Source organism: Haliotis cracherodii, unplaced genomic scaffold, assembly GCF_022045235.1.
Source record: "Haliotis cracherodii isolate W230 unplaced genomic scaffold, xgHalCrac1.p SCAF_3, whole genome shotgun sequence".
Taxonomy (NCBI): domain Eukaryota; kingdom Metazoa; phylum Mollusca; class Gastropoda; order Lepetellida; family Haliotidae; genus Haliotis; species Haliotis cracherodii.
In genome coordinates, this window is record NW_027266286.1 from 73215783 (window position 1) to 73243124 (window position 27342).

General features: G+C 41.2%; 1 protein-coding gene across 1 annotated transcript; it reads left to right on the top strand.

Annotated features, from left to right (window-relative positions):
• The first annotated feature begins 677 nt into the window (after nt 1–677).
• LOC139473765 (pyruvate dehydrogenase E1 component subunit alpha, mitochondrial-like) lies at nt 678–16163 on the top strand. The gene is made up of 9 exons (XM_071256515.1): nt 678–805; nt 3774–3839; nt 5870–6043; nt 7572–7698; nt 10148–10239; nt 10854–11102; nt 12590–12726; nt 14340–14448; nt 14993–16163. The coding sequence occupies exons 1-9, from the start codon at nt 755–757 to the stop codon at nt 15155–15157; spliced, it is 1170 nt and encodes a 389-aa protein (XP_071112616.1). The 5' UTR covers nt 678–754; the 3' UTR covers nt 15158–16163.
• The last annotated feature ends 11179 nt before the right edge of the window (nt 16164–27342 follow it).

Genomic DNA, 27342 nt, shown 5'->3' on the forward strand with positions numbered 1-27342 from the left:
TCTATTGTGATGTTTTGAAGCCGTTTAGAACTTCTTAATCATTTTTAGTCAATCTTTTAAATAAACGGAAAGAGTTTTCAGTAAATTTGCGAAATTACTGATTATAGACATTTAATAAATTACAGTGAATCACATTTTACACATTGGCTGCAACATATACACGCCTACAAACGAAAAGGCTTGTGAAAACAATGACTGAGTGGTATCTGTCTCGAATCGGAGAACTTCCCGACGATATTGCAGAGGAAATAGAATGATTCTGTTCAATGCTATAGGAAATTAATGAAAACAAAATGCTAATATCATAATTACAATTGATCAAAGTTTTATTCATAATATGAGGCAGTTATCTTGCTTGAGGAATGTATCCGTAGACATCCATATAAAGAAGCAATATCACATACATCTGTACCTGTACAAAGAAACTTGTTCGATGTCACGTGTCTTTGTAACAATCTAATATTTTAAAAAATATATAGCCTTTTTGGACATTTTAACTCGTGTTCGTTTCTCAACTGATCACGTTAATTTGTTTCAGGTGTTTCACACCGGTGTCGAGTGTCATTAGTCAGCAGAGCTAGCACACATGACCACTATTTTAACGATGTCCACGGTTCTTGAACAAAATCCATTAGTGGTACGTCTTGTGGAAAGATAATAGAGTTGTGTACCTTTCGACCTTGAAATTCAAGGACGCTTGTGCCCGGCTGTTCGGTTTATATTTCGTCCTATCTACCGGTGTTATTACAAGAAAATGATAGCTTCATCCGCCAGGCTTGCCAGAGCAGCAGGTGGTTCAAGAAATGTGAGTAATTGGAGAGAGTCTTTCCTGATGAATTAAATGCAAGCATGTTTATTTCTACACCCCTGTTTTCGCGCACAGCATGACAGGCGATGATACTGATGATGACATTGACTTTCTTTGGCGTAATCTCGACATTTGGTAACATGTCATTGGCCACATTGGATCTTCCTTACGTATAGTGCACCCGTTATATTATTTATCCGATTAGCCCCCTCGTGTTACATTTGCATATACGCTTTATAAAATACCTCTGCTCTTGACTGCCTCGTAATCTAATGACAGTTTTGCTTTGCTTAGAATCTTTGCCTTACATCACAAGTCTGTTCAGTGAAGCCTGACGTCAGTGACGAACTAACGTCAAAATATTCGTATCGGTAGACAACAGTCATGACAAAACGAGTATCTATTTTGAAAAATAGGTATTCATTCAATATATGCAACAAGGGAACAGTGAAAAATATAGGGACCTTAGCTTTACTGTCAGTACATTTGAAATAGCCAGCATACTAGGGCTGGGACGGGTAACTCGGGTACCTGGGTCGGGTTGGTACTGAGTAGGACCCGGGTACCCACGGTACTACCCGGACCCGTGGATAGTCACGTGATATATTGTTTAATGACAAAAATTATCTAGAACTCTATGGTTACACTACAAGTCACTAATGTTCGCATTTCTTTCTGACTATACACCCATTCCTTCTTTATTTTTTATATGGTTTAATAAAGATATAACTTAATTCAACTTCAGTGAATGAATGACTAGATTGTTAAATACATGTATCTTGATACATTTTGCCAGGGCTATGCTAAAAATGTTCCCAATCGGACATTTTGAGACATCTCTTGAGACCTACACTGCTTACCCGGGTAGGGTCGGGTAATAGGGGGGTGGGTACCCGGGTGGTAAATTTGGACTCGTCCCAGCCCTACCACATACCAATTCAACACATGTCAGAATCAAAGGTTGAGATATGATTGTGTGCATTGTTTCCAACGTGTATTTTTTAGACAAGGCAGGGAACCCATGACAGCATATCATTTCACTGTGTCTAAAACTAAGTGTCCCTTTTTCATTTCCATCAGTATATCTTCAGAAGGTAATCAAGTTAAGTATTTATTTACGTAAATTGAAATGAATCTAATTTTTATGAGCCCCAGATAATGGGCAGTCAAACATCTCAGATACTTCAAACAAGTCGGCATTAGCCTCGCATCCAGAATTTCCAGGTATAATCATGAATATCAGAACATCTTGAATTATCCCTTACTACCGAGCATACTAAATGTATCTCTGCATATACATACTTCTGCTGACATTCTGATATTTCAGGAATCTGTAGATCCGTATGTCTTCACTGGGGCAAGGTATCCTGTATCTTTCCAGCCATCATCCCGAGGCAAGGGAGTTAACCGACTGTAAAAGTCCAGTTTCCACCCTTGCTGAACTAGGCTGGAATTTCTGGGCTCGATCGTAGCGCCACCAGTGGCTATTACGAGTTATGTCCCTTTTATGTCCCTCCTACTGACCAATCAGATTCCACCTCTCATATCACTTGTATTTGCTTCAAATGTAATGGCGTCACCCAGTGAAGACAATCTGATCGATAATCAAGTTCTGTATTGTTGCCCATAATCTGCACAGCATTTTACAAACCGGATGTAACCACATTTTCTGATTGGACTATTCATAGACTTGTTATAGTCCAGCTAAAGTATAACTCCATAATATCAGCCTAGTTCGGCAAGGGTGGAAACTGGAATTTTAGTCGTTGACTCCTATGCCTCGGGAAGATGCTTTCCAGCTTGCCAGTATCTTCTTTTGGATTGACCACAGACCTAAATAACCTGGATAGGATACTGTACTGATTGCCTGTTGTCAGCTCCAATGCGCTACAACAAAATGTTTATCCAACTGCGGGGATTATTAGCAGCGGATTGTGCACACCACTGAATTGTTTTCACCTTGCATCCAAGATGGCAGACAAGTGAAATCGTGGGATATGTGACTATTTCAGGTTGCTTTTTCTTTATAATACATGTAGTATGAAAATATATTATGTGATCATTGCACATTCATTCTATCCTATTTGGTTAACTCTATTCACTGAATGGTGTAAAGTTTACACTTTAATTATTATATATTAAACTACTAGTGAAATGATATATTGGACTGTATCAGTATGGTGGCACCTGTTTTCCATTTTGAAAAATAGAAATTTGCAGCTGCAAAACCAATTTCTCTTTAAAATACATCTTCACAGGAAACTTTGTGCATATTTATGAAATAATTAACATGATTAATGGAATGTTTATATGCACAATATTGATAAGATCAATTTCTTTTTGGTTTTCAGCTTTAAGATTCAAGCAAAATACTGATTTGTATGAAATTTATGAGCAATTGATTGAACTACTACTATTAATCACAACACAAACAAGACATTTTCTGTATTAGTAATTCCTCCCACACTGAAAGTGAAACAGTAAAAGGTTTTAGGAAGAGATTCAGGAGATTCAGAAATATGTTTAATGACAGATGTTTATTCCCTTATTTCACCATTGTTCACATGTTCCATGGTGGAGTGTTTTTGTGACCTGTTAGTAGTGTCTGAAATAACTGCCTGCCTGCCAGCCTGCCCATGGATGGTAACTTTTCTGTCAGGCTGCATGAAATTTTCCTCCACCTACTCAACTGTCTGGCAGAAAGTATTAAGACTACTTACATATTCAGTTTTCATTTTTACTTATTGTAGATTCTCAAGTAATGGTTTGCATTATTTCAAATGAATCAAGACGCAATATATGCGATTTGTCTCTTACTTTTTTTGGCATTTTTTTTCAATATTTAAAATGTCTGAATGCGGGCAGGAACTTTGAAGATGGGCAGGCAACACTTATGGGTCACCTGCCCGACTGTCTTCTTGGGTCTTAAACTTATTTCCAACACTGCCTGTTACCTGTATTTCAGTGGCTGCTGGGCGTTCTCCGAGGCTCTAGTTATGGAACTGCATCGGAGGCCAGCTTCCAGGTGGAGGTAAGCAGGCAGCAACAAAGACCCCTCTCTAGGGATGACAGCCAAAATAGAACCATCATCCAAGTCTGTATTTTACAATTACTAGGGCTGGGTATTGACCTGGATTTGTATTGCAATATATTGCCATACTTTAACCTGTATTGTGATATGTATTGCAATATATTGCCATACTTTAACCTGTATTGTGATATGTATTGCAATATATTGCCATACTTTAATCTGTGTTGTGATATGTATTGCAATATATTGCCATACTTTAACCTGTATTGTGATATGTATTGCAATATATTGCCATACTTTAACCTGTATTGTGATATGTATTGCAATATATTGCCATACTTTAACCATGTTAACCTGTATTGTGATATGTATTGCAACATATTGCCATACTTTAACCTGTATTGTGATATGTATTGCAATATATTGCCATACTTTAATCTGTGTTGTGATATGTATTGCAATATATTGCCATACTTTAACCTGTATTGTGATATGTATTGCAATATATTGCCATACTTTAATCTGTGTTGTGATATGTATTGCAATATATTGCCATACTTTAACCTGTATTGTGATATGTATTGCAATATATTGCCATACTTTAACCTGTATTGTGATATTTATAGCAATATATTGCCATACTTTAACCTGTATTGTGATATGTATTGCAATATATTGCCATACTTTAACCTGTATTGTGATTTGTATTGCAATATATTGCCATACTTTAACCTGTATTGTGATATGTATTGCAATATATTGCCATACTTTAACCTGTATTGTGATATGTATTGCAATATATTGCCATACTTTAACCGGTATTGTGATATGTATTGCAATATATTGCCATACTTTAACCTGTATTGTGATATGTATTGCAATATATTGCCATACTTTAACCTGTATTGTGATATGTATTGCAATATATTGCCATACTTTAACCTGTGTTGTGATATGTATTGCAATATATTGCCATACTTTAACCTGTATTGTGATATGTATTGCAATATATTGCCATACTTTAACCTGTGTTGTGATATGTATTGCAATATATTGCCATACTTTAACCTGTATTGTGATATGTATTGCAATATATTGCCATACTTTAACCTGTGTTGTGATATGTATTGCAATATATTGCCATACTTTAACCTGTGTTGTGATATGTATTGCAATATATTGCCAATTTACATTTTCATGAGTTAATCAGAGTTATCTCCTGTATTATTGTCAGATACCATCAGTCAAGTGTCCCTCACTATTTTTTCCTTTCCGCTGTGAGGAGCTTGATAGTCGTGTTGTGTACATGCTACTTGAGAGGCAAGTTGTATCAGAAAGATACTATTTTCCATCTCCATATCGTTTAGGAAACCATATATATACTTATACATATTTGCCCCAATATATTGCTACATTTACAAACGTATCGCAATATGTATTGCCAAAGATTTACACCACAACATACCGGTGTACCGGTAATACCGCACACCCCTAACAATTACTTGAGCAGACAGCTGTTATGTCAGATTGCTTAGTAGAAAGCTATGTCCTAAAAGAGTATGTTAAATATACAATATATTTATGTGGGAAAATGGGTGGATATGAAATATTCTTTTTGTTTATTTTATTAGGAAGGTAAATTGACCAGGGGGATTGATAAGAAACACAAAAATTACAGATCAGTCTGAAATGTCACCATGTGTATGGTTATGTGACATGTGATTTAGTATGTGTAAAAAGTAAACATTCAGGTTTTTCTACAACAAAAGATGTCGTAAGAGGCAACTAACTAGATTTGGTGGTCAGGTTTGCTGACTTGGTTGATGCATGTCATCTCATCCCAATTGCGTAGATCGATGCTCAAGATGTCAATCAGTGTGTCTGGTCCAGATTTGATTATTTAAAAATTACAGACCGCCATGATATTGCTGGAATATTGCTGAGTGTGGATTTAAACAACAAACACACACACAAACAAACAAATAGGCGGGGTGACAATCTCTAACGTCGTGCTTGCTGCCTGTTTTCAGTCCTACAAGCTGCACAAACTGGAACAGGGTCCATCCACATCTGTCACACTGTCCCGGGACGATGGTCTCAAGATGTACAGACAGATGCAGACTGTTCGTAGAATGGAGACAATGGCTGGCAACCTTTACAAATCTAAAATCATTCGTGGTTTTTGCCACCTCTACTCGGGCCAGGTGAGTACTTGTCCTTGAACTCTTGCATGTGTCTGAATCATGTCCTTTTGGTTATTTTCTTATACTAGTTTGCAGGAGTAAAATCAACTAAAGCTTTTTGTAATATATTCTTGATTTAATTATTTATAAACTTTAAATCCCAGTCAAAAGGCATGTAGGTGGGATGGAAAATGAAACAATAAAGTCATTGTTTTGTTTTTTCAAAACTTTACCTTTGTTTGCCTGAATATACTGTCACGTGTGCCATGTTTGTCAAGTTGGTCAAGTTGGTCTCATGGATCCTATGAATGATAGTTTGCACATTTTTGGTGTCAACACAAACTTTTGCTTTTGTATGACTAAAACAAAGTTATGAAGTTACAGTGCTTGTTCTGTTGGTTGGGAAGTAAAGCCACAATGACAGACCACTGTTTTGTTACAGGAATCTGTGTGTGTGGGTATGGAGAATGCAATGACGCCCGATGACTCTGTGATCACGGCCTACAGGGCTTGTTCTGTTGGTTGGGAAGTAAAGCCACATTGACAGACCACTGTTTTGTTACAGGAAGCTGTGTGTGTGGGTATGGAGAATGCAATGACGCCCGATGACTCTGTGATCACGGCCTACAGGGCTTGTTCTGTTGGTTGGGAAGTAAAGCCACAATGACAGGCTACTGTTCTGTTACAGGAAGCTGTGTGTGTGGGTATGGAGAATGCAATGACGCCCGATGACTCTGTGATCACGGCCTACAGGGCTTGTTCTGTTGGTTGGGAAGTAAAGCCACAATGACAGACCACTGTTTTGTTACAGGAAGCTGTGTGTGTGGGTATGGAGAATGCAATGACGCCCGATGACTCTGTGATCACGGCCTACAGGGCTTGTTCTGTTGGTTGGGAAGTAAAGCCACAATGACAGGCTACTGTTTTGTTACAGGAAGCTGTGTGTGTGGGTATGGAGAATGCAATGACGCCCGATGACTCTGTGATCACGGCCTACAGGGCTTGTTCTGTTGGTTGGGAAGTAAAGCCACAATGACAGGCTACTGTTTTGTTACAGGAATCTGTGTGTGTGGGTATGGAGAATGCAATTACGCCCGATGACTCTGTGATCACGGCCTACAGGGCTTGTTCTGTTGGTTGGGAAGTAAAGCCACAATGACAGGCTACTGTTTTGTTACAGGAAGCTGTGTGTGTGGGTATGGAGAATGCAATGACGCCCGATGACTCTGTGATCACGGCCTACAGGGCTTGTTCTGTTGGTTGGGAAGTAAAGCCACAATGACAGGCTACTGTTCTGTTACAGGAATCTGTGTGTGTGGGTATGGAGAATGCAATGACGCCCGATGACTCTGTGATCACGGCCTACAGGGCTTGTTCTGTTGGTTGGGAAGTAAAGCCACAATGACAGGCTACTGTTCTGTTACAGGAAGCTGTGTGTGTGGGTATGGAGAATGCAATGACGCCCGATGACTCTGTGATCACGGCCTACAGGGCTTGTTCTGTTGGTTGGGAAGTAAAGCCACAATGACAGGCTACTGTTTTGTTACAGGAAGCTGTGTGTGTGGGTATGGAGAATGCAATGACGCCCGATGACTCTGTGATCACGGCCTACAGGGCTCATGGCTGGACCTTCATGAGGGGAGTCTCAGTGCAGGGAGTGTTGTCCGAGCTCACAGGTACGACTTGATATGGCATCATAGTTGCCTAGGATCTGCTGGCAGTCTCCCAGAGCTTATGACCACAATAGCTCAGCCTGTGTCACCCAATCGCAATGTAGAAAAGTGACGTGTCTGTTGTAGTTATACTGATAAGATATGCTTCATGTGTCTATTGTACATGTTGTAGTAGTGCTGATAATCTATGCTCCGTGTGTCTGTTGTTAGAATGGTGACAATCTATGCTCCATGTGTCTGTTGTTAGAATGGTGACAATCTATGCTCCATGTGTCTGTTGTTAGAATGGTGATAATCTATGCTCCGTGTGTCTGTTGTTAGAATGGTGACAATCTAAGCTCTGTGTGTCTGTTGTTAGAATGGTGACAATCTATGCTCCGTGTGTCTTTTGTTAGAATGGTGACAATCTATGCTCCATGTGTCTGTTGTTAGAATGGTGACAATCTATGCTCCATGTGCTGTTGTTAGAATGGTGACAATCTATGCTCCATGTGTCTGTTGTTAGAATGGTGACAATCTATGCTCCATGTGTCTGTTGTTAGAATGGTGACAATCTATGCTCCATGTGTCTGTTGTTAGAATGGTGACAATCTATGCTCCATGTGTCTGTTGTTAGAATGGTGACAATCTATGCTCCATATGTCTGTTGTAAGAATGGTGATAATCTATGCTCCATGTGTCTGTTGTTAGAATGGTGACAATCTATGCTCCATGCGTCTGTTGTTAGAATGGTGACAATCTATGCTCCATGTGTCTGTTGTTAGAATGGTGACAATCTATGCTACATGTGTCTGTTATAAGAATGGTGATAATCTATGCATCACATGTCCTTTTGATACTTTGATGAGCTGTTCTCCATGTGCTTGTTGTAACAAAGGTGATAATCAATGCTTCATCTGTAGTAAGTATTGGTATGATGATAAGCTTTTCTCCATGTGCTTGTTGTAACAAAGGTGATAATCAATGCTTCATCTGTAGTAAGTATTGGTATGATGATAAGCTGTGCTCCATGTGCTTGTTGTAACAAAGGTGATAATCAATGCTTCATCTGTAGTGAGTATTGGTATGATGATAAGCTGTGCTCCATGTACTTGTTTTTACAAGGGTGATAATCAATGCTTCATCTGTAGCGAGTATTGGTATGATGACAATCTGTGCTTCATGTGTCTGTTGTAACAAAGGTGATAATCAATGCTTCATCTGTAGTGAATATTGGTATGATGACAATCTGTGCTTCATGTGTCTGTTGTAACAGCAGGGCCAAGTAATGATGTGCCTGTTGAAGCTGTGTTAATACGTTATTATTAAGGGTGAAGGGATACACCGATATTCCGATGCATCGCGATACTTGACCCACGATACGATATACGATAAACGTGGGCCCATTTATCGATACGCCACGATACGAAACGCAAATCTCAAGTACAGCGTTTCCTCGCTATTGTGCCTTTCAATAAACCGCTAACTTGGTTATAGCGCGCGGTAACGCATGGCTCCCAAAAACATACTTACATTTTGAATAAGCTCAGGTTTTACACCGACAGATGTTTTTCCCCATCTCAAAAACCATTGATCAACTGATCCCCGCAAGCACATAACACCGGAAATACCTGTCAGCAAATCCAAACTGAAGTACGCAATTCAATACCATTATTATACTATCTTGTTATTAAAACGTGTTCATTGGATATCTGGACTTGTGTTTGCAATATATTTAATAATCTTATTCAAAATTTCATTTAATATTGTTTTCATTGAGTTATGTGAAATCGTGTGTGAAGAGATACAGCAACCACGGTCAGATTACCACTTTTCACGCATTGAAACAAACTTAAGTTGCTAGAGAATGGATACATATATTTAAAATGCCATACTTTGACTTGTTAAAAGTCATATTTGTGGAAATTTGGCGAATATATGTCAACATAACGTTTTCTCAATTGAAATACATGTAGCACGGGAAGTTGCTAGGGTGACTGGTCAAATTGTTCCCATGTAAAAATATCCTGCAACAGCAATCACCAGTACCAAAATGCTACACTTGTGGTTCTTATTATTTTAAATATATATATAGTAAAAGCTGCAACTAAGGTAACACGATATTGGAATATATTATTCCTGATAAAAGAATTATTTCAGATACAATTTCTTGGACCATTGCATCAAAATTCTTTGAAGTTGTACATTAATTATTTTCTGGAGTTTGAACTTTGAATTGTTTTGAAGGAAAGTTAAGAGAAAGTTCCACTTTGAAGCTGAACAACTTCAGTAGTCTTGTTATTATAAAATAATTTTGACTGTTCCAAAATCATGAAAGGTTCAATCTTGACATGCTTTAAGTCTTGTTTTATTTATCATTGCGTATCGAGATACCAGAATACCGAGATACATATCGTATCGTGACCTTCCTGTATCGTTGCAGCCCTAGTTATGATGTGTTTGTGTTGTGCAGGTCGGGTGTCCGGCTGCGCCAAGGGCAAGGGAGGTTCGATGCACATGTACGGCCACAACTTCTATGGTGGAAACGGCATTGTAGGAGCACAGGTTGGTTTGATTAGGATTGACTCTGAATCAGCAGCCCGCTGTAAATCTTTTTGATGGCGGAGAGGGTTAATCTTGACAGCAGGGAGAAGTAGGCCTCTCTATCACATCAAGTGTTCTTCTGGTTCTTTTCGAGGGGACCCATGAAGATTGGGGGTCTTCAGCAGCCCATGCTTGCCATAAATGACAACTATGCTTGTCGTGAGAGGCGACTTACGGGATCAGGTGATCAGGTTCGCTTACTTGATTGATGCATGTCATCGTATCCCAATTGCGTGGATCGATGCTCATGATATCAATTGCTGGATTGTCTGACGATAATTTACAGACCGCTGTCATATTGCTGGAATATTGGTGAGAGCGGCGTTAAACAAACAAACAGACAAACAAACAGAAAATCTTTGTGTGTGGCATTAGAAAACCATTGACAATCTAATCAAATATTTATTAGTTAAAATAAGACCCTTTATTCTTTCAGTATACATTTTTGGTTAAAACTATGGTAAGGATAAGCATATGGTATAAAAAGTATGAACTTCAGAGTACTCAGTCGGTTACACCTACACATTTGTATATCAGTAGTCCAGCATGACCTGCGAACCCTCTCTTCCCTGCAGGTGCCCCTCGGGGCTGGTATAGCGTTTGCCTCCAAGTACCGCGGTGAAGAGGCTATTTGTGTCACTCTGTATGGAGATGGTGCTGCCAATCAGGGCCAGCTGTACGAGACCTTCAACATGGCCAAGTTGTGGAATCTGCCCTGCATCTTCGTGTGTGAGAACAATGGCTACGGTATGGGCACCAGCGTGGACAGGGCCTCGGCCAGCACAGCCTACTACACCCGCGGAGACTACGTACCCGGACTGTGGGTGAGTTGATTTGTATGTCACAAACACATACCCTTCACATTTGCTTAACACCACCATGGTTACATTGTTTTCGAATGTTCATTTGATAAAGCTACATGTAACTATAGCTGCACAGTGTGTGCCTGACCCGTAAAGATCTGGGGTAGAATAGGTCTTCAGCAACCCATGCTTGCCGTAACAGGCGACTATGCTTGTCGTAACAGGCGACTAACGGGATCGCTGACTTGGTTGATTTATGTTGTCGATCCCAATTGCGTGTATCGATGCTCATGATGTCAATGACTGGATTGTCTGGTCCAGACTTGATTATTTTTCATATAGTTGGAATATTGGTGAGTGCTGCGTAAAAACAACAAACAATCAAACAGTGTGTACCAAAAACGTTTGATTCTTCAAGCAGCTTTCAAAATTCTCACTAGTCCACTAGACCGAGACTACTTGATTGTGCTGTGGACGAAGTAAAAAACATTAATGGCCCTTCTCATGGACCAGTAGCATTTGAAGGCAATAGTTCTGAATCAGATCTCCGTGCTGCTGACATTGCAACTGAATGGAACTGGCAGACAACTGACAGGTTAACGTTTTTGTTTTGTTCAAACAGGACTAGCAACGAAATCTGAGGAATAGTGAAATAAAGTATCCCCTGTGTTTTTTGGCTTACTGAAAGTCAGTTAGCTTAGGTTGTGGCCTGTTTGTCCAGCGTACATTGTTGGGCCTAAACATCTTCTTGTCAGAAGCCACAATGAATCTGAATTTTACATGCTTGCACCAACCAATGATAGCACCACACTTTGTTCAAGAGGTTCAAATCTCATTTTCAATATGCCCACTATTGCAGCCCTGTTGAAAACCTTATTAGCCATCCCATGTTTACTTAGTAGTGTGGCACAAGATAGAAATATCTGTTTATTGTGATATTTACAGTTTGACCTTGATTTGACTTAAAATACTGCAACCTCTTATGGGTATTACTCAGCCATTTTCTTTCAAACTGTCGGAAAGTTTGCTCCTTGGGTAGTTAGTATTCCTAAATTGTCTCAAAATGTATATCCTCTCTCTGATAGCATCTTCTCCTAACATGCCTAAGAAACCATTTGCCATCTAGCTGACACTTCACATGCATATATATATATACCCATGAATGACAACACCTTTGAATTTGTTCAAGAGGATCGAATCTGATTTTCAATATGGCTTAGTCCATTACTCAGCCTTTTTGTACACAGTATAATCAAATTTGGTACAAGTGTAGCTGGTAGGGGCTCAGTACATGTTTTCTGTTTTTTTAGAATTTAATAAAAATACATTTGACCTCCTTTGAGCATGTTCTTAAGTTCTCTCAAAACGCATATATGCCTCTGTAAACTTCTCTGAAATCGCCCGAAAAAAGCAGTAGTGGCCGGCTGTAGGTAACGTAGGGGATAGATGTTCAGTATGTTCTGGGTCAGTCACAGGGTTGTCTGATGTTTGTCTTATTCCTCTGGCAGATTGATGGTATGGATGTCCTGGCTATGAGAGAAGGAACAAGGTTTGCCAAGGATTATGCATTGAAGAATGGACCCATCCTGATTGAAGCCGTCACCTACAGATACAGCGGACACAGTATGAGTGACCCCGGGACCAGGTACTCCCATTGGGTCCACAGCTAGCCTCAAACACATCCAACGTGCGTGCGTGCGTGTGTACGTGCGTGTGTGGAAGTCATCTGCCAAAGTCATTTCACGAAAGAAAATACTTCTAGTTTGCTGTAATGTTCATAATGTTAAACAGAGAATCTCACCCGAGTGTCTTTTGATATCAAATATATATATATATATATATATATAAATATATATATATATATATATATATATATATATATATATATATATATACGAGTTGATAAAAGTGGGAAAACTCCGAGGTTTGCCGAGGATTTTTTCCACTTTTATCAACGAGTGTTGATATATTTGATATCAAAAGACACGAGGGTGAGATTCTATTTATCATCCAACATCATTCTTCCAACTTTTTCAGTTTGTAGACAGTAATTAGCAGTGTCTTAAAGGGGAAGTGTACACGCAAAAATCACTTTCTTTCTTTTTCTAAACAAAATGCAATTTTAGAATTAGTATCTGTGTTTGAAAATATAACTCATTTTTTCACAGTGAAAGTAGGAAGCTCACAATAGTGTGAAAATGATATGCCGTTATGAGGCCTTCGTTTTTCGAGCTAAACGGGCCAGAGTTATCCCCTTTAGATTATGACGTAATTGGTGCCAATTCAACTGGGTCCCTGTCTATTCTCAACGCAAAAGATATCAAGAACCAGTTTTGGGGTGAAACAACATGGCCTACGACACACTCCGGCGCAGTGGTGACTCGGCATAACACTATGCTGGCTGGCATCTGAGACGCTAGAATCACACACCTGTACGTACACCACGTGAAGCGGCTCTAACAAAGCATGATGACATCATAATGATTATCAATTGGCACCAATGACATCATATTGCAAGGGGCATAAGCCATGGTGATTTTGTTCTGGATATAGAACACTTGGTAAATATGAAAAATAGAAATCGTTATAATGCAAAAAATATGTTAACTAATTGTGATATTTTTATATTTTTGTCTATGACACTACTAGGTTAACACTTTTAATGTGGAAAAAGTACACGAAAAATAGGTTCATTTCCTTGTGAACTTGCCCTTTAAGTGTAAAAAGTACTGCTTACAGCTTCAGTAGCAGAGCCATTAGTGATGTCATTTGATTGTGACGTCATGGTAACCAATGATGTCACAATGGTCTGCAAAGCATTGTGATGCAATTTCATTGCAGCGATAACTACAGTGTAGATATCGCTTGATCTCACCCAAGCGATATCTCCTGTGGGAGCCAGTTTTGGATGATAAAGTGATTAAACATAATGGTAGTGTTATCTGTCATGCTAATTTAGAGGGCACAGTCGGTCCAGTTGTCTAAGGCATGGCAATTCGATGTGCAGAGTTGCATCCCATGAGCAATCCAGAATCCTGTTGGTTTGAATCCCGCTTCCCCCAATTGTTTCTAGGTTTGTCAGCATCATGGGTTTCACCAAAGTAATTAACGTCTAAGACATGCATCACTTCAGGCTTTCCTCCGACATCAAGCTGACACGCTGTGATATAACTGGAAGTGCTCACTCAATCGCTCATTCTATTGGAACCAGTAGACCTGGAGGAAAGCTACCCAGACAATCACTCTGTCTCCTTTCAGCTACCGCCCCCGCTCTGAGATCCAGGAGGTGAGAGAAAAGCGTGATCCCATCACAAACTTCAGGGAGAGGCTGTTGTCTTCAGGTCTTGCCACAGAAGAGGAGCTCAAGGTACAGCAGTCCAGAAGTGCAAGACTTGAGTTACTGGGTCACCATTATTATTAATCATGTGACATATGTTTTGTCTCTGTTGTCTATATACAGGCTTTGCTGCTGGACTTGGCGACAGTATCTCTTATATAATTGTACAAGATTCTGCAAATTTATGACAAAACATCCTTCACTTTTCTGTATTTTTTCTTAAGGTTAGAAATAAGGTTCTTTAGAAATTATGTTTGTCGGCAGCATATCCGTTTGGGTAAATGTCTGAGACTTGCATCACTTTGGGCTTTCCTCCCGAATTAAGCTAACACACAGTAATATTACTGGAATACTGTTCAAGGCAATGTTAAACCCAACTTTCTACACTCAATCATTCACTCACATTTCACAAATTAACTGAACAAAACAACCTCATGCCATATGATATTTGACAAAAAATATTTAGATGCACAAATATATATTAGTTTGATCTACACAAGCCTATAGGTTTGCTAAACATCTGTAAACCATTAAGTAAAACAAGTGGGGCCTAGTTCTGATGTGGTTGTTGCAGAAAATCGATACTGAGGTGAGGAAGGAGGTTGAGACGGCGGCAGAGAAGGCCAAGACGGACCAGGAACTTCCCCTGGAGGAGCTGTACAACAACATCTACGTCGACCCCCCTCAAGGCATGAAGATCCGTGGTTGTGACCCAACCATCATGGCCTCCACCCGGTAGAAGGAGGTGGTCCTTTATGTCTGTAGAGCTCATGCGGTGGAGTGTGTCTCTCTCTGTTTGACTGATCATATAGTACATTGCCTGGGTACTAAGCCCTACTGCTCTAACATCTGAGAGAGTCTCACTCCTGACAAGGTGCCTCACACCAGGGAATGTAGGAATCGTGGTGTGATCCACGTAGTCACCTCTGGTGGTACCGGGTATATGTTGGAGGTCTCATATCTGGGGATATAGGAACTGACCATGGACTTGACTTAATGACCTCATGTTTGAGGTCTTGCACACATAATGCCATGTGAAATGAATACTCACTGGAAGAACATCCTCCTGGATAGATGTTTGGACTGTTGCCATGGTTACTGTTGTAGATGTGTTTCAGTTGAAGAATCTGAGGATGTCTGGAAGATATGGTCATATATGGGGACAGGGTGCGTGGGTGGTATGGTCATATATGGAGGAATGGGTGGGTGGGTGGGTGGTATGGTCATATCAGGGGGCGTGGGTAGTTTGGATATTTGGGGCTAAAGCCAGTTAAGGATACATCAGCGGGGTAGGTACATGGGAATGATACACAGGAATTGATAGCAGGAATATTTTAAGGGGTACTCATTGGCACCATGTGATGTAATTTCCTTTGTAAACAATATTGATTGTTGGGTCAGCTTTTGGGGATTTGATGCATTGATAGTGCTATTTCTGACATACACAAGAGAACATTATTCTGTTTTACAGAACTAACACCTGTCCTAGCTGGACACTGTTACCCCATTATTAACACTTGTATCATGGTACAAGTCATATGACCAGGGAAGCAAGATCTGCTTCTGTACATCAGGCAAGAAGCCATGTGTTCTGTCAGTTGTTCTGTGTAGATGTCAGGGGTCTGTTGGTGTCTAGTGACTACAGATGTACCAGACAACTACAAGGTCTATAAGTGACACTAGGTATTGGAGTATGTATAAGTTCCCACAGCTGTGTATGTGTTGCAGAAGTGTGAAATAAAATATTTATCATGTGTTTTTGTGGTTTTGTTTTAGTCATTATTTACTGACGAGCGAACGCTTTAACCACTAGGCTACCCGACCTCCCCTGAAATACAGTTCAAAGCCATGTTATACCCAAATCACTCTCACTCACTCACTTTAATAGTCTGCGTGGCGGTTAGTAGACCGGCACCCCAGAGCACTTTGGTCAAACGAACAAGGTACCAATATCCGAACACAGGAACATTTACTGTGTAACCCAACATATTCATATAGGGATGTCTGCCGGGGAGCCCCTGCTGCGTGTGGCCCCTGGCCCCCCAAATGAAGGGGCCATTCAAGGGCTGGATCAAACGTTGGAGGTACCACATGAAAGTAAGTGTAAATGAACTGGTTCATCTCACAGAGTACAGAATGGGCCACGCCAGACAAATCTTCCTCTGCATAAGGCCTGCCAGACACCCCCAGAGAGGGTCCCAAAATTTGGGCTGGGTTAAACAATGGAGGTACCACATGAAATCAACATAAAATGTTATTACACTCTACTAAGTATAAAATACCCATTGCCAGACAAATCGTCTGCTGCATAAGGCCCGCCAGACACCCCCCAAATGTTGACCCTTAATGCACTCAGTGGACACTCTGGTAAAATTTGACTAGAGTATACATTCAAAGTACCAGATGAAAGTAAGTTTAGATGAACAGGTACATGTTACTGAGTACAACACGACCCATACCTGACAAATTTTCCTCTGCATAAGGTCCGCCAGACCCCCCCAGAGAGGGGTTAAACATTGGAGGTACCACATGAAACCAACATTAAATGAACAATTTCACTCTACTTATTGCACAATACCCATTACCACCATGTTACAGACCACCACATTGCATATATACCACCATGTTACAGACCACCACACCCCATATATACCGCTATGTTACAGACCACCACATTGCATATATACCACCATGTTACAGACCACCACATTGCATATATACCACTATGTTACAGACAATCGCATTGCACATATAACACCATGTTACAGCCCACCACATCCCATATATATAACACCATGTTACAGCCCACCACATCCCATATATACCGCTATGTTACAGACCACCACATTGCATATATACTGCCATGTTACAGACCACCACATCCCATATATACCGACATGTTACAGACCACCACATCCCATATATACCACCATGTTACAGACCACCACATTGCATATATACTGCCATGTTACAGACCACCACATCCCATATATACCACCATGTTACAGACCACCACATTGCATATATACTGCCATGTTAAAGCCCACCGCATTGCATATATACTGCCATGTTACAGACCACAAAATTGCACATATACCACCATGTTACAGACCACCACCACATCCCATATATACCACCATGTTGCAGACCACCACATCCCATATATACCACCATGTTACAGACCACCACATTGCATATATACTGCCATGTTACAGACCACCACATCCCATATATACCACCATGTTACAGACCACCACATCCCATGTATACCACCATGTTACAGACCACCACATTGCATATATACCACCATGTTACAGACCACCACATTTCATATATACCGACATATTACAGACCACCACATCCCATATATACCGACATGTTACAGACCACCACATTGCATATATACCACCATGTTACAGACCACATTGCATATATACCACCATGTTACAGACCACCACATTGTATATATACCACCATGTTACAGACCACCACATCCCATGTATACCACCATGTTACAGACCACCACATTGCATATATACCACCATGTTACAGACCACCACATTTCATATATACCGACATATTACAGACCACCACATCCCATATATACCGACATGTTACAGACCACCACATCCCATATATACCACCATGTTACAGACCACATTGCCACATACTTTAACATCACAGACCACTACGTTTTCCCAACAAACCACACTGATTCAGACTGCCTCCGTGGTCCAGTGACTGAGCGACCGCCACGTCACAGCAACAGACGTTGAAAGATGGTTCTACTTGTTGCCCTGCCTGGCGCTCGGCATTGCGGGGCAAAAACAGGACTGGTCGGCTAGGATTCAGTATACTGTGTCAGAGTGGGGTATTGATGTTAAACTGCGGCATGGTATCTCAGTGGGCTAGCACTATAAAATCTGCTTTAGTCCGAACTAGTACAAAGCAGCCACACGCACGCACGCACGCACACACACACACACACACACACACACACACACACACGTGCATGGAATATGACATGCCAATATGACAAGTCAAAGTCGTTGGCAATGAAACTCGAAAAATATTTTTTCCAAAAATCCCAAACTATCACAATGCCTTAGTTCACCACTAGACCTATTTGTGTGCCAAGTTTGGTTAAGATATCTCTTAATAGTTTTTGAGTTCTGCTCAGGAAGCGAACGTGATGGACGGACAGCACCCATTCCTATATCCCCTTCAACGTCCCACTGGTGGGGGATAATAGTCATACACGCGACGCTACGCCCGACTTCGCCTCACACTGATTCTGACCGCCACATTACAGATCCCAACACACCTCACCACAGAGCGGCCTGTCATAGAGACCGCCCACCTGCTGTAGGGACTTCCCGGGGCGCGGAAGGTCGGGTTCGATCCTCTGTGCACGCCATAACGAAGGGACCGCCTCCGTAGTCTCGTGGTAGTAGACTGTGTCTGAGTGGGGTATTCATGTTAAACTGCGGCATGATGTCTCAGTGAGCTAGCACTAAAAATCGGCATCAGTCCGGTCTAATACAAGCAGCCACACAAACACACACACGTACATGCACGTCGCTATATAAGTGCAATAATCTTGAATGCGACGTTATACCTCATTTTACCTCACCTCACCGCAGAGGCGGTCGGGTAGCCTAGTGGTTAAAGCGTTCGCTCGTCACGACGAACACCCGGTTCCATTCCCGACATGGATACAATGTGGTGAAGCCCATTTCTGGTGTCCCCCGCCGTGATATTGCTGGAATATTGTTAAATGCGGCGTAGAACCATACTCACTCACTCACCTCACCGAAACGAAGGACGTTTACAGGTGGTACTTTCAGGTGGGTTTCCGTGTTAAACTGTGGCATGGTATTTAGATGATGATGTATTTGGCACGTGCTAGGAGAACACAGGGAGAAGTCACAGGGAGTATTGTACGCGTGGATGGTAACGATGATGCTTTTCTTGTACGTGTGTAAGATGAAGATTGTTTTACACGACGTTGGTTGTGTTTTACATGTGTAAGATGTAGATTGGGTGACACGGCGTTGGTTGTGTTTTACGTCTGTAAGATGTAGATTGAGTGACACGACGTTGGTTGTGTTTTACGTTTGTAAGATGTAGATTGAGTCACACGACGTTGGTTGTGTTTTACGTTTGTACGATGTAGTTTGAGTCACACGACGCTGGCTGTGTTTTAGGTTTGTAAGATGAAGATTGGGTCACACGACGTTGGTTGTGTTTTACGTGTGTAAGATGTAGATTGAGTCACACGACGTTGGTTGTGTTTTACTTGTGATAGATGAAGATTGAGTGACACAACGTTGGTTGTGTTTTACTTGTGTAAGATGAAGATTGAGTGACGTGTCGTTGGTTGTGTTTTACGTGTGTAAGATGAAGATTTAGTGACACATGGGTTGTGTTTAACGTGTGTAAGATGAAGATTGAGTCACACGGCGTTGGTTGTGTATTACGTGTGTAAGATGAAGATTGAGTCACACGGCGTTGGTTGTGTTTTACATGTTTTAGATGAAGATTGAGTCACACGACGTTGGTTGTGTTTTACGTTTGTAAGATGAAGATTGGGTCACACGGCGTTGGTTGTGTTTTACGTGTGTAAGATGTAGATTGAGTGACACGACGTTGGTTATGTATTACGTGTGTAAGATGAGGATTGAGTGACATGACGTTGGTTGTGTTTTACGTGTGAAAGATGTAGATTGAGTCACACGGCGTTGGTTGTGTTTTACGTGTGTAAGATGAAGATTGAGTCACACGACGTTGGTTGTGTTTTACGTGTGTAAGATGAGGATTGAGTGACACGACGTTGGTTGTGTTTTACGTGTGTAAGATGTAGATTGAGTCACACGACGTTGGTTGTGTTTTACGTGTGAAAGATGTAGATTGAGTCACACGGCGTTGGTTGTGTTTTACGTGTGTAAGATGAAGATTGAGTCACACGACGTTGGTTGTGTATTATGTGTGTAAGATGAGGATTGAGTGACACGACGTTGGTTGTGTTTTACGTGTGTAAGATGTAGATTGAGTCACACGACGTTGGTTGTGTTTTACGTGTGTAAGATGAAGATTGGGTCACACGCGTTGGTTGTGTTTTACGTTTGTAAGATGAAGATTGGGTCACACGACGTTGGTTGTGTTTTAAGTTTGTACGATGTAGATTGACTGACATGTAGCTGGTTGTGTTTTACTTGTGTAAGATGAAGATTGAGTGACACGACGTTGGTTGTGTTTTACGTGTGTAAGATGTAGATTGAGTCACACGACGTTGGTTGTGTTTTAAGTTTGTACGATGTAGATTGTGTCACACGGCGTTGGTTGTGTTTTACGTTTGTACGATGTATATTGAGTCACACGACGTTGGTTGTGTTTTACGTGTGTAAGATGAAGATTGAGTCACACGGCGTCGGTTGTGTTTTACGTGTGTAAGATGAAGATTAAGTGACACGACGTTGGTTGTGTATTACGTGTGTAAGATGTAGATTGTGTCACACGACGTTGGTTGTGTTTTAAGTTTGTACGATGTAGATTGTGTCACACGGCGTTGGTTGTGTTTTACGTTTGTACGATGTAGATTGAGTCACACGGCGTTGGTTGTGTTTTACGTGTGAAAGATGAAGATTGAGTCACACGACGTTGGTTGTGTTTTACGTGTGTAAGATGAAGATTGAGTCACACGACGTTGATTGTGTTTTACGTGTGAAAGATGAAGATTGAGTCACACGACGTTGATTGTGTTTTACGTGTGTAAGATGAAGATTAAGTGACACGACGTTGGTTGTGTATTACGTGTCTAAGATGTAGATTGTGTCACACGACGTTGGTTGTGTTTTACGTGTGGAAGATGTAGATTTAGTGACACGACGTTGGTTGTGTTTTAGATTAGTAAGATGTAGATTGAGCCAAACGTTGATGGTTGCAGTTTGAGGGGATTTCACGACCTCGGCTGCTTCACGGCAGATTTCCTTCCCATTACCGTCCCGCGTGTCTATGTCACGCAATGTCAATACAGCCTGCTTAAGTGTGAAGGCATTACCAGGCTAGATTATGTGTTTAATATCAGATTGCAAGATATCGCATATAGATCCCTCGCCTCATGTTGACATGTCTGAACAAACCCGTCTGGGAGGACCGATCATTTGATAATCTGGAGGGGGTAGGCGGCTGGGATGGTTTGAATGAAAGCAAATCGTTCCAGACAAAGAAATGTTAAAAAATAATCTGTCCTCGGGTTCAACCACAGAAAAAAGAATTTGTTCAGTGGACACATTGGATGTCTCCTCCTTTCACAGAAAAAACGAGTGTTTTGAGGCAGTGACAAAATAAAATCCCAGCCTCCTGCAGAATCTTAAACGGTGTTTAACTGTATTAACATGAATGTTTGGGGGCGGCGGGGTATCCTTGTTGTTAAAGTGTTCACTCATCACCCTGAAGGCCTCGGATCAATCCCCCCCCCCCCCCCCCCCCCCCCCCCCGTCCCCCTTGATAGACTGTTTGAAGCCCATTTTTGGCGACCCCCGGCGTGATGTTGCTGAAATTTTGCTAAAAGCGGCGTAATACCACACTCATTGCTATTTTCGGGGACTATTGTATGGCATCATTCTGGCGCAACTCCCATTGCATGTGAAGTGAATACACCTTCTGATCTCACGGTGTGCAGGGGCTGCCCTTATCTCACGTAGACACGTTGAATGCCACCTTGTTGTTTTTTTCATTTTACCCGGGTCTCTTTGTTTTGCTTGTAATCATTCAAACTATTCAGCGGCTATCATGATCTTGCTTGTGCCATCGATTAATATACACTCATTTACCGGTGTCTGTAAACCTTTTACCCGCCTTCTGTGGTACAAACAATACCCAGACTACAACTTGTTGACACAGTTGTCTGTTCAAAACATGAAATCCAGATAGACCTCTCGAGATTATTATCTTTGTGAATATTTCCCTTCAGCGAACATCCCGCTGCAGAGCAAATGAACATGCATCCCCAACCGTGCGTCAGAAGCAATAGACACGGCACGAACAGGTAAATGAATGTATTGAAGAAATGAATGTTTAAGTATCAACACGTGTTATTTGTGGATTATGAAGCAAAGAACATATTGAATATATTGATTGAATATAAAACGACAACGCCAGAGAAAGACCAGTATCTGAATTGATCACTGAAAATCTGTGATGACATTTATCGTCTATATCGGAGCGGTCGGGTAGCCTAGTGGTTAAAGCGTTTGCTCGTCATGTCGGAGACCCGGGTTCGATTCCCCACATGGGTACACTGTGTGAAGCCCATTTCTGGTGTCCCCCGTCGTGATGTTGCTGGAATATTGCTAAAGGCGGTGTAAACTCACACTCACTCACTATCGTCTATAGCATTGAAACGTTACGAAGAGAAGACTTCCACGTCCATGCCTATATCAAACCAGTGGGATATATGATTAGAATTAAATAAACATCTGCGTTAGATTCACAACATATGTTGAATATATGACATTAGGGTGACAGCATATTTGTCAGATTAAAAACTACATTGGTAAAAATATGTCATCACACTTCGCGATGACAACAGCAATGTGAAAATAATACTTTTGGGATATTAGTTTCAACTCCACATGTAGGTTAAAGCATAATGCATACACTTCAAATACCGAAAAAATCTATTTTGGTACTTCTTGTATAGCAAAGTGTTTCTCTGTGAGTGATTTCGTTGAGAAGCATTTACATACGGCAAAGAAACAGAATTTGCACTTGAACCTGTATTTATTCGGGGGTAAACAAAGTGACACCATTGCCTTTACAGAAGGATATAAATATTTTAGCTAAACAAGCGCAATGATCTATATTATTGTACTGGTGTGTGCTTGTATTGTGCTGGTGTGTACTTGTATTGTGTTTGTGTGTGCTTTTATTGTGTTGGTGTGTGTTTGTATTGTGTTGGAGTGCCCTTGTATTGTGTTGGTGTGTGCTTGTATTGTGTTGGTGTGTGCTTGTATTGTGTTGGTGTGTACTTGTATTGTGTTGGTGTGTGCTTGTATTGTGCTGGTGTGTGCTTGTATTGTGTTGGTGTGTGCTTGTATTGTACTGGTGTGTGCTTGTATTGTGCTGGTGTGTACTTGTATTGTGTTGGTGTGTGCTTGTATTGTGCTGGTGTGTACTTGTATTGTGTTTGTGTGTGCTTGAATTGTGTTGGTGTGTGCTTGTATTGTGTTGGTGTGTGCTTGTATTGTGTTGGTGTGTGCTTGTATTGTGTTTGTGTGTACTTGTATTGTGTTGGTGTGTGCTTGTATTGTGTTGGAGTGTACTTGTATTGTGTTGCTGAGTGGTTGTACTGTACTGGTGTGTAGTTGTATTGTACTGATGTGTGCTTTTATCGTGTTGGTGTGTGCTTGTATTGTGTTGGTGTGTGCTTGTATTGTGTTGGTGTGTGCTTGTATTGTGTTGGAGTGTACTTGTATTGTGTTGCTGAGTGGTTGTACTGTACTGGTGTGTGCTTGTATTGTGCTGGTGTGTGCTTGTATTGTGTTTGTGTGTGCTTGTATTGCGCTGGTGTGTGCTTGTATTGTGGTGGTGGGTGCTTGTATTGTGCTGTTGAGTACTTCTATTGTACTCGTGTTTACTTGTATTGTGTTGGAGTGTGCTTGTATTGTGTTTGTGTGTGCTTGTATTGTGTTTGTGTGTGCTTGTATTGTGTTGGAGTGTACTTGTATTGTGTTTGTGTGTACTTGTATTGTGTTGGTGTGTGCTTGTATTGTGTTGGAGTGTACTTATATTGTGTTTGTGTGTGCTTGTATTGTGTTTGTGTGTGCTTGTATTGTGTTGGAGTGTACTTGTATTGTGTTGGAGTGTCCTTGTATTGTGTTGGTGTGTGCTTGTATTGTGTTGGTGTGTGCTGGTATTGTGTTGGAATGTGCTTTTATTGTGTTGGTGTGTGCTTGTATTGTGTTGGAGTGTGCTTGTATTGTGTTGGAGTGCTCTTGTACTGTGTTGGTGTGTGCTTGTATTGTGTTGGAGTGCCATTGTATTGTGTTGGTGTGTGCTTGTATTGTGTTGGAATGTGCTTGTATTGTGTTGGTGTGTGCTTGTATTGTGTTGGAGTGTGCTTGTATTGTGGTGGTGTGTGCTTGTATTGTGTTGGTGTATGCTTGTTTTGTGTTGGTGTGTGCTTGTATTGTGTTGGAGTGTGCTTGTATTGCGTTGGAGTGTACTTGTGTTGGAGTGTGCTTGTATTGTGTTGGAGTGTACTTGTGTTGGTGTGTGCTTTTATTGTGTTGGTGTGTGCTTGTATTGTGTTGGAGTGTACTTGTGTTGGTGTGTGCTTTTATTGTGTTTGTGTGTGCTTGTATTGTGTTGGAGTGTACTTGTGTTGGTGTGTGCTTGTATTGTGTTGGTGTGTGCTTGTATTGTGTTGGAGTGTACTTGTGTTGGTGTGTACTTGTATTGTGTTGGAGTGTGCTTGTATTGTGTTTGTGTGTACTTGTACTTGTGTTGGAGTGTACTTGTGTTGGTGTGTACTTGTATTGTGTTGGAGTGTACTTGTATTGTGTTTGTGTGTACTTGTATTGTGTTGGAGTGTACTTGTATTGTGTTTGTGTGTACTTGTATTGTGTTGGAGTGTACTTGTATTGTGTTTGTGTGTACTTATATTGTGTTGTTGTGTTGTTGTGCGTACTCAACTGCTGGTTGGTAATTCCCCTTTACCTGGGGGAGCATCTATTGTATTGGTGAGAGGAACTACTCTCTCTGCTGGTTGGTAATTCCACTTTACCTGGGGGAGCATCTATTGTATTGGTGAGAGGAACTACTCTCTCTGCTGGTTGGTAATTCCACTTTACCTGGGGGAGCATCTATTGTATTGGTGAGAGGAACTACTCTCTCTGCTGGTTGGTAATTCCACTTTACCTGGGGGAGCATCTATTGTATTGGTGAGAGGAACTACTCTCTCTGCTGGTTGGTAATTCCACTTTACCTGGGGGAGCATCTATTGTATTGGTGAGAGGAACTACTCTCTCTGCTGGTTGGTAATTCCCCTTGACCTGGGGGTGCATCTATTGTATTGGTGAGAGGAAGTACTCTATCTGCTGGTTGGTAATTCCACTTTACCTAGGGGAGCATCTATTGTATTGGTGAGAGGAACTACTCTATCTGCTGGTTGGTATTTCCCCTTTACCTAGGGGAGCATCTATTGTATTGGTGAGAGGAACTACTCTATCTGCTGGTTGGTAATTCCCCTTTACCTGGGGGTACATCTATTGTATTGGTGAGAGGAAGTACTCTATCTGCTGGTTGGTAATTCCCCTTTACCTCGAGGAGCATCTATTGTATTGGTGAGAGGAACTACTCTATCTGCTGGTTAGTAATTCCCCTTTACCTAGGGGAGCATCAATTGTGTTGGTGAGAGGAACTACTCTATCTGCTGGTAAATAATTCCCCTTTACCTCGAGGAGCATCTATTGTATTGGTGAGAGGAAGTACTCTATCTGCTGGTTGGTAATTCCCCTTTACCTGGGGGGGCATCTATTGTATTGGTGAGAGGAACTACTCTATCTGCTGGTTGGTAATTCCCCTTTACCTGGGGGTACATCTATTGTATTGGTGAGAGGAACTACTCTATCTGCTGGTTAGGAATTCCCCTTACCTGGGGGAGCATCTATTGTATTGGTGAGAGGAACTACTCTATCTGCTGGTTGGTAATTCCCCTATACCTGGGGGAGCATCTGTTGTATTGGTGAGAGGAAGTACTCTATCAGCTGGTTGGTAATTCCCCTTTACCTGGGGGTACATCTATTGTATTGGTGAGAGGAAGTACTCTATCTGCTGGTTGGTAATTCCCCTTTACCTGGGGGAGCATCTATTGTATTGGTGAGAGGAACTACTCTATCTGCTGGTTGGTAATTCCCCTTTACCTGGGGGAGCATCTATTGTATTGGTGAGAGGAACTACTCTATCTGCTGGTTGGTAATGTTTTTGTACTGGTTGGTACACACTTCTCTTGTAAGTGCTTATCCTGTACGGTAACGTACTTCTATTCTCTTTAGGGTACATCTATGCAACTGGTAGGAACTTGTTTGTACTGGGTACTACTTTATTCTACTTATTGTACTGATGGGTACGTCTGTTTTTTTGGTGGGATATTGTCCATGAATGAATTTACTCATCCCATGGAAATAAAAGCAACAAAATACGTTTCCATAATAGTAAGAAATTGCCAGGGAATAACCATCCTCGATTGTCCGTCAGAACGGATTCCATTGGCAAAAAGTAAAATAACGGTGGAAATTATATAAATGGATCACTATCAAATAGTGATGATATCAGATGCCCCAATCGGTGGCACCCGTCACAAACACACGCAAGGACAAGTCAATTGTTACATGAAAATGTCTGTGATCACGTTGTGATCTCCATGACCTCGGAAGCACCGTCTTTTCATGCGTCACCTTGGACATATTTTTATTTCGAAAAAAATCTTTATTTCTGTATAAATTACCACCAAAGACAATAAATAGATCTTAATTGTGCACCCCACCCCCCACCACCCCCCCCCCCCCCCTTTTAAAAAAAGCTGTATCCGCCCATGCATAGTCTCTATCCCACGTGTCCCACGGAGTAGCACCACACTTGGGCGAAGGGTGTCATTTCTGATTGTGACACTTTCAGGCAAGGTCGAGTAACCTCTGTGGACCATTATATCTGTCAATCAATCAGTTGGGCTTTACTGGATTTCATTCATTATTTGTGCACGAACGAACTAGCGATCTGGTGTCTGTAACGCGTGGAGCTTGTACGGGCTATTAGTGTGCTTGAAACTGGCAGAAGTCAGCGTGTTGAACGCCGTATGCCTCATCGAGTGTATGAATGTTTGACAAATCGTGGCGGTATTACGCACCACTGGTCCAAAAG

Excerpts from the sequence above, each read along its gene's own strand:
- LOC139473765 (XM_071256515.1), top strand. The coding sequence starts at position 755 with ATGATAGCTTCATCCGCCAGGCTTGCCAGAGCAGCAGGTGGTTCAAGA. Across the intron at positions 3,840-5,869 it reads AGGCCAGCTTCCAGGTGGAG|TCCTACAAGCTGCACAAACT; the intron begins GTAAGCAGGCAG and ends GCCTGTTTTCAG. Across the intron at positions 12,727-14,339 it reads ATGAGTGACCCCGGGACCAG|CTACCGCCCCCGCTCTGAGA; the intron begins GTACTCCCATTG and ends GTCTCCTTTCAG.